General features: G+C 46.8%; 1 protein-coding gene across 1 annotated transcript; it reads left to right on the top strand.

The window, feature by feature from the left end:
• The first annotated feature begins 1446 nt into the window (after positions 1–1446).
• LOC105824386 (HLA class II histocompatibility antigen, DM alpha chain) lies at positions 1447–5019 on the top strand. Its single transcript, XM_012661814.1, has 5 exons — positions 1447–1618; positions 2850–3134; positions 3764–4042; positions 4272–4400; positions 4765–5019. The coding sequence occupies exons 1-5, from the start codon at positions 1531–1533 to the stop codon at positions 4767–4769; spliced, it is 786 nt and encodes a 261-aa protein (XP_012517268.1). The 5' UTR covers positions 1447–1530; the 3' UTR covers positions 4770–5019.
• Positions 5020–7948: the final 2929 nt, after the last annotated feature.

The following is a 7948-nucleotide window of genomic DNA, read 5'->3' on the forward strand; positions in this document are numbered from 1 at the left end:
CCCATCTTCTCACGTTCCCACATCTAATCAGTAGCCAACCCTTTAGATTCTACTTCCTAATTATCTCAATATTCTGTCCCCTCCGTCTCCTCTGATTCTGAGTTAATTCAGGCTCTTACCATCTCTCACTTAAATTATTGCTATATTGCTTGCTACAAGAGGGTGGGTGTGTGGGTGTGTAACTTTGTTCCTTGACATAATGTGCTGTAGACTCTTGACCAGCAGTTTGCCTCAATTCTTTCCAAGCTCTAGTTCATTATTTTGAAGCATCAATCAGAACTTTTCTAAAATGCTAAAATGGTTGTGTCACTCCCCAGTTTTTTTTTACAGGCAGAGTCTTGCTCTGTAACCTGGGCTGGAGTGCAGTGGCCTGATCACAGCTCACTGCAGCCTCCAACTCCTGGCCTCAAGCGATCCTCCCGCCTCGTCCTCCCAAAGTGCTAGAGACTACAGGCGCACGCCAACGCACCCAGCCTCACTCCCTCCCCACTTGTAATGTCTCTATCATCTGCTAAGTGAAGACAAGCCCCTCCTGTGCGTACCAGGGCCTATGGGATCTGGCTCTTGCCTGAGTTTCTAGCTCATCCTGACACCCGCTACCCTCAGGACCCCCATTACCACACAGGACACACGAGCAGCCGTCACAACATTCACATCAACTAGGACATAAGGGTCTCCAAAGAGGAGCTCTGGACGCCTTTGAACGTCGCACATCCGCCTACCCCTTGCCCTGGAATGCTTTCCTTTCCCCTCACATTCTGCTGGTCAAATTGTTTTACCGTCAGGACTCTTAGGAGCCTGCCTGATTATGTTCCACCTATTCCCCCATCCTCGCAAAATTACTCCTGCTTCCAAAACACTTGGCGCATTCTTACTTGAATACATTACATTGTCATGTAATTATTTATTCATTGATTCCACCCCTTTACCCCCACCCCAAGACTCTAAGTTCTTTGAAGGCAGGAATACACCTTATTCATCTTTGTATTTCTGGCACTGGGCCCAATACTCAGTCTTCAGTATATTTCTGCAGAACGAATTAGAGCTCATGCCTGGAGGAGCATAACCTGGCGGAGAAAGAGGAGAGGGCCAGGAGGGAGGAGGAGCGGGGTCTGAAGACGTGGGGGGTTGCTGTGGGAAGATGCCATCCCACTGCTGCATTCTGCCACGAGGCGGCGCTGCTCTGAAGAGCCAGCCAGTCCGTTTGGGGGCTGAGGCCGACAGCCTGAGACTAAAGAGGGAATTCCACCAGGAGGCAGACATTGCCCGGCTGGCCCTCCCAGCCTGGTTACATGCCACACTCTGGCCTGATCAAAGAGCCAAGTCTTGAGGAGGTTGCTGGCCCCTGGTCTCTCCCCAGCGACTGATGATGTTAAACCCTACACTTCTGTGATTGGTTTAGACAAAATGACAAGGGTAACTATTGGAAATGAGCTGGTGAAACAGGATCTAAGCTACCGTCTGGGGGCGAGAGCTGGGGGACCTGGGTAGCTGGGTTGGTAGCTCCTGCCTACTGTGCGGTGTGAAGACATGGCTCATGGGCAGAGCCGAGGAGCTGCGCTGCTACAGCTCCTGCAACTTCTGTGGCTGCTGCCCCACTCCAGGGCCATCCCTGAAGGTAAGATAGTCCCTCTCCTTTACTTCCACCCTGACAGCATTGGTGCTGGGGAGCCCACCAGAGCGTCTGAGGAACAGCCCTGTGCTTTGTAAATGGTGGGGAGCCTTAGGAGATAGTGGAAACAATACAGAATTGGGAAAGGGAGCTACTGTTGGTGGACGGTAAACAATGTCAGAGTGCATTACATGTTCCATTTAAGATAGTCTCTGGAAGCAGAGATCATGCCCTCCATTTCACAAATGAAAACAATGAGACGCAGCGTTATTTGTGCAAGACCACACCACTGGCAAGTGGTAGACTGGGATTTGCTCTCAACGAATGTTACTAATATTTTCACTCCTCCACTCAGGATTCCACTCTGCCTTCTGTCATTAACTCACCTTGTGATTGTTGAAAAGTCTCCTCCCTTTATTGGTCCTTAGTTTCCTGCTCTGTGGAGGACAGGGTAGAATGGAGGAATAATCTGGAAGATCCCTCTTACTGTGTTATTCTGTGTGTTGGGTAGAAGGTTTCCTGCTGGCTGGGGATCCTGCCAAGAGTTTCATAGAAGAGGGATTATTTCCTGCAGTTATGGGGTCCCTTCCCCCGATCCTGCCACTGGGAGGTATGAAGCACTAAAGGAGGGGAAAGCATTTTCAGAGAGACCTGGTGCCAATGAAGGGGCTAAAGAAGTGTCTGGAGGCTGGTTTCTTAGTTTACCATTGGTTTCTGGGGGTAGGTGAGGCAGTCCCATGTATGACATGGGGAGACCATAGCCATTCCTTCTCCCTCCCTTCTAAGACCGGGAAGCCCATCCATAAACTTCAGTATGGTGGCCGTATGTCAGTTAGATAGAGGAGTCGCCTTTGGGAGGATGCAGCCCTGTGCCAGGACACACGGCATGGTGAGCAGAGTGCAGGCTAGATTTGGCTTCCACTTGCTGCTTCGGCTGGGTGCCCTTGTGCAGTGCACAGACATATAGCCAACAGAATGACTCTGAATCTGTCACTGTAGACAGTAAGCCTTTTTTTACTTTTTACAACTTTAGACAGTTTTATGGGGAGAGGAAGTTTGGAGAGATCCTGTAATTTCTTCTTCACCGCATTGGGAGGGGAAGACAAATCACAGACACGGGAGAGAGGGTTATGCCACACCTCGGCCCTCACTCCCTGAAGCAGGCCTTGAGGTTTTCTAAGTTAAAGAGGAGGAGGAGGTTCCCACCTCCCTGAACTGCGCCCTGTCTCCTTTGCAGCTCCTACTCCAGTGTGGCGGGATGACCTGCAGAACCACACGTTCTTGCACACGGTGTACTGTCAGTATGGGAGTCCCGGCGTGGGGCTCTCTGAGACCTATGATGAGGACCAGCTTTTCTCCTTCGACTTTTCCCGCAACACCCGAGTTCCTCGCCTGCCTGAATTTGCCAAGTGGACTGAGGAACAGAGCGATGCCTCTGCTATCTTATTTGACACAGGCTTCTGCCAGATGATGATCCAGCAAATAGGCCCAAAGCTTGATGGGAAAATCCCAGTGTCCAGAGGTCAGGAGTGTTTGGGGAGTGAAGGGAGGAGGGCTGCATTCTTAACCTCATTACTCTGTACACTGAACGATTCCCCTTCACATGAGCTCCCCGTCTCTAATGCCTTCAGGTTCTCCGCGGGACCTCAGATTTTCCACAAGCCTTGGTCTGCAACCGATGTTTTGTTGTGGGCAGAAGACAAGTGCCTAGCGTGTAGTAGACATTCAAAACTATTTATTGAACTTGATGAATTCAACAGGGATCGTTTGCTGCCTCCTGAATATTAGCACTTATACTACTATGCCCAGCAAGATGGAAGGGGAGAATGGAAGCGTCTGATGATGCGCCTGTGTTTTAATGTGGCGACAGTGTATGGTTAGATGCCGGTGTGAGCTCTAGACAGGAAGTGCTGCAGGAAGTCAGGGTGGAGGGGTCCAGAGTGGCCTGGATCTGGCTCTCCTTCTAGATCTAGCTTCGGTTCTTACCTGGAAGAAGACCTCCCGCTGGGCCCCAACTCCACCCTCATCTCCACCTCCCAAAGCCCAGCCCACTAAGTCTGCCCTGCCCTCTGTGTGCCATGACCCCTCAAAACACAGAGGTACCGTCTAAACTAGTCTCTTCTTTCCTTCACACCTCGATCCCCCCACCAGGGTTCCCTATCGCTGAGGTATTCACAATGAAGCCCCTGGAGTTTGGCAAGCCCAACACGCTGGTCTGTTTTGTCAGTAATCTCTTCCCACCCACGTTGACGGTGAACTGGCAGCATCACTCCACCCCCGTGGAAGGAGTTGGGCCCACTTTCGTCTCAGCCATTGACGGACTCACCTTCCAGGCCTTTTCTTACTTAAACTTCACCCCGGAACCCTCTGACATTTTCTCCTGCATAGTGACTCATGAAATTGACCGCTACACAGCAATTGCCTATTGGGGTGAGGCCCTTTCCCTAGAAGTCTGGTCCTTTCAGGGGCAAAAAGGGATAGACCTATGGGAGGGGCCTTCTTCCTCTACTTGGACTTTGTTTAATCCATTCTTACTCTAACCCAGACTCAATCTTCCATGCCTCAGTTTCTCCCTTGTCATCCCAGACATCCAAGTCATTCCCCGGGTGGGAGGCTCCCTAACCACATCTCCAGACTGACCTGCTTCCCTCCCCTCCAGTGCCCCGGAATGCACTGCCCTCAGATCTCCTGGAGAATGTGCTGTGTGGCGTGGCCTTTGGCCTGGGTGTGCTGGGCATCATTGTGGGCGCTGTCCTCATCATCTACTTCCGCAAGCCTTGCTCAGGTGGTATGTCATCTGGAGAGGGGGGTGAGCTGTGGAAGCCAGATACAGTGACGCGTGTGTGCACGTGTAAGGATTATTCTGTGGCATGGGGGGACACAGAGGGATCCTCGGGCCCTTGGGGGCCCGCATCCAGCACCATGGGGCACTTCCTCCTAGGTGGAGACCTGGTACACACACAGTTAAAGGTCACAAGAATGGCTTTGAGTGGGAGAGGAGTGATATGAGGAGCTGTAGGAAAGGTCCCTGGAGAGGATTTGGGGACAAGAAAAGATCAGCCTCTGTGGGGTGTGCTGCAGGCAGGGCGAGCAAGTCCTTCGGGAGGAGGAGGATCCCCTAACGGCTTTCCTCCTTCCCCCTCTCTCCTCAGACTGATTCTTCCCGACCAGAGTTTGATGCCAACAGCTTCAGCCATCCAAACAGAGAGTGCTCAGGTTTCTTACATCCTGCCCAGGATGTCTCCTTCTCAGGGGGGAAGAGGTCCCTGGGATCCCCCAGGGCTTACGTGTGTGGGTTTCCCAAATGGGGGCTCTGCTGTCTCTGGGCCTGCATCCCAGGGAGCCCAGAGTGGGCTGCTTGTCACAACCACGTCCCTTCTCCCTTCAAGGCAATAAATCTCGTTTCTGAATATCAGTGTGGCTTCTTTCTTAACTCATGGTATTTGTTTCCAGAGTGGGTTGTCATTTGAAATTCAGCATGCCTTAACCTGAACACAGCTTGCCCTCCTCAGGGAGAGAAATAGGGAAAACCCCTCAGCACTGCACGATGGATTTTATGTCTGTTGGTTTGTGCAAAATATGTAAGAAATGACGGCAGAGCTATTTTCTGATAATCTGCTCACAAAATGGTTGAGGAAGGTGCTTGTTTTTTGGTTTTGGTGTTTTTTTTTTTTTGCATTTTACTGTTTGTGAAAACATTTATGTCTAGTCTAGGCTGCCTTGAGCAACACATGGCTCCCTTGAGTCCTCGCCATAACCGGGGATACAGGAGCTTTGGACGGGAAGAAGGAGCCGCCAGGGGCTCTCCTAATCCGGTCAAATCAGTTCCATGAAAACAGCATCATCGAGCTCCTAAGGTGCAGTGGGAACAGCCTGGAAGGGCAAAGAATTCACGTGTCCTTCCAGAAGATCTGTTCTTTGGCTTGAGTGAACCATTCAAGGAGAACTGCGACGGTACCATCCTGGGTGGATCACGGGAGCAGGCAGCACGTGACTGGTGGTAAATTACTGTGCATGTGCTTTATTTCTTGTTTTCATTAGGGTCTAGAGTTGCTTTGGAGGACAGGGTGGCATTAAAGTTAGGAGTGAAGTTACTTTGATATTGGTGAGGGATTCTCTGTTCTTCACATTGTACCAGAGTCTAATCTAAGGGGAAATATCCAATTCTCCCTTAGAGAAGTTGACACCTCCTCTGAACCATCTCATTTCCAAAAGCAGCGTGTGTACTGGGTAAGAAGTGTGGGCTCTAGAATCAGACTGCTGGGAATTCAGTCACGACTGTTAAATTGTTAGCTGTGTGCCCTTGGGCAAGTTACTTACCTTGTACCTTGGTATCATTTTCTGTAAAAGGATCATGATAACAATGGTGTCTACTTTATACAGTTGCTGTGAAGCTTAAATAAGTTAGTATCTGCAGGATGCTTAGAACAGTGTTTGGCACATAGAAAAGGTGCTTGATAACCTAGAATTATCACTATTTGTCTTGATTTTCATAGGAGAATTTAGTAGTGTCGTTGACTTCTTTCTCTTTTTTGCAACATACTTTGAACCTACCTTCAAGTATTGTATTTTCTCCCTTTGAGATGTTTTTATTTTTATTCTCATTTTGCCATTCTAAACCTGTTCCTTGTTGCTTTCTAGCTCTTACTAATTTCTATCTCTCTGTTTCTCAACTTATCCAGAAATTTCTTGCCAGTCAAACCTTAAAACTGCTTTTATTATGCTATGTGACCTTAGGCAAGTCACTTCCCTCTCTGGGCCTCGCATTCCTCAACTAAAATGATGGGTTTAGAATAGATGCTCTCTGATCAAGTAGTCTATGATACTGTCCCTTAAATACTCCAGAAGCATTCAATATCCTCTCTAGTCTGGCGATCCTTTTCTCCCATCCAAGTACCAACAAGGCCCAATGCTGCTTAGCTTCCGAGATCAGACAAGATTGGGCACTTTCAGGGAGGTATGGCTGCAGATTGCCTTTTTCTAATAAAAGATATTACCCACTATTCCCAGCAGAAGTCAGGTTCTTGAATAAATCTGTTTTCCTCACTCTTCCTTGTCAGTACGATGCCTGTCTTCACCTTAGGCCATGCGCCCAGGCTCTCTCCTCTGATGGGAATGCCTTCTTTATTCTGCTCAGCTTGTTCCTGTCTTAACCAACTCTATAGGTCCTACTCAAGTTCAACCTCTTCCATGAACCTGTCCCTAATTCTCCAGCCCTGACTGATCTTTACTGAACTCTTCCAAGACTTAGAGCACTGAACCCAAGGATTGGGATATGCTGCCTTATTTCCTATGTTAATTTTTTCACCCAACTAATTTATAATTTCTATATTTCAGGGATCATAAACAGTTTACACTCCCACCAACACAGCAAGAGAGTTCTCATTTCCCTTTATCCTCACTAATACCTGAAATTATTTGACTTTCAAATGTCGGCAACATGGTGGGTGTAGAGTGTTATCTTGCTTTAATTTGCCTTCTCTCATTACTAGTGAGGGCATTTTTTCATAGGTTCTTCTCTCTCTGTAAATTGCTGACTCATATCTTTTGTCTGTTTTACAATTTCATTTTCTGTCTTTTTCTTGTGAATTTGGGATATATATATATATTCTATACAGTAATGTTACATCAGCATAGCTATTACAAATGCTTTCTTCCAGTTTGCTGCTCATTAGTTAAATTTGTATATAATTCCTTCCCTGAATAGAATTATTTAATTTTAACAGTCAACACCCTTATGGTTTGTGCTTATGTGATCTTAAGAAATCCTTTCCAACCTCAAGGCGGTAAAGTTACAATTTTTTGTGGAATAGAAAGTGATACAGTGATGCTCCACTTTCTCAATGAGAATATTTTAAGTTTCTTTTCAATTTCAATTTACAAAGTTTTAGGAATATAGAAGTTATACGGAAATAGTCAAATGTCTGCTAATTACATTTATTTAGTTAGTAACTCGCAAATTTAAAATCACTTTTTTTAAACATTGTAATGAGGGCTGTTTCCACCCGCACATTTCATACATCAATTTTATTCCTATTCCCATGCATTTATTAACTGAGATCATTTTAGGGTAATGTATCTTCCCCAAACAACTTTGAGAGAGTGCCCATAATTTGGAAAAATATAAGGTCTTATATATAAGATATTTCCCTATTTTCTGATAAATAATTTTGGGTAAAAAAGCTTTGCCTTATATTTATGTGGACATATAATATTTCATTATGTTTTCTTCTGTTAGTATTATTGTTTTCTGTTCACATTTAGATCTTATTGATCCGAAAATTTTCTATATGGTGTAAGGATACAACTTTCTTCTCCCTCAAAATAGTAAATTGA

The sequence above is a fragment of the Propithecus coquereli genome, unplaced genomic scaffold (assembly GCF_000956105.1).
Source record: "Propithecus coquereli isolate 6110/MARCELLA unplaced genomic scaffold, Pcoq_1.0 Scaffold734, whole genome shotgun sequence".
In the NCBI taxonomy this organism is placed as follows: Eukaryota; Metazoa; Chordata; class Mammalia; order Primates; family Indriidae; genus Propithecus; species Propithecus coquereli.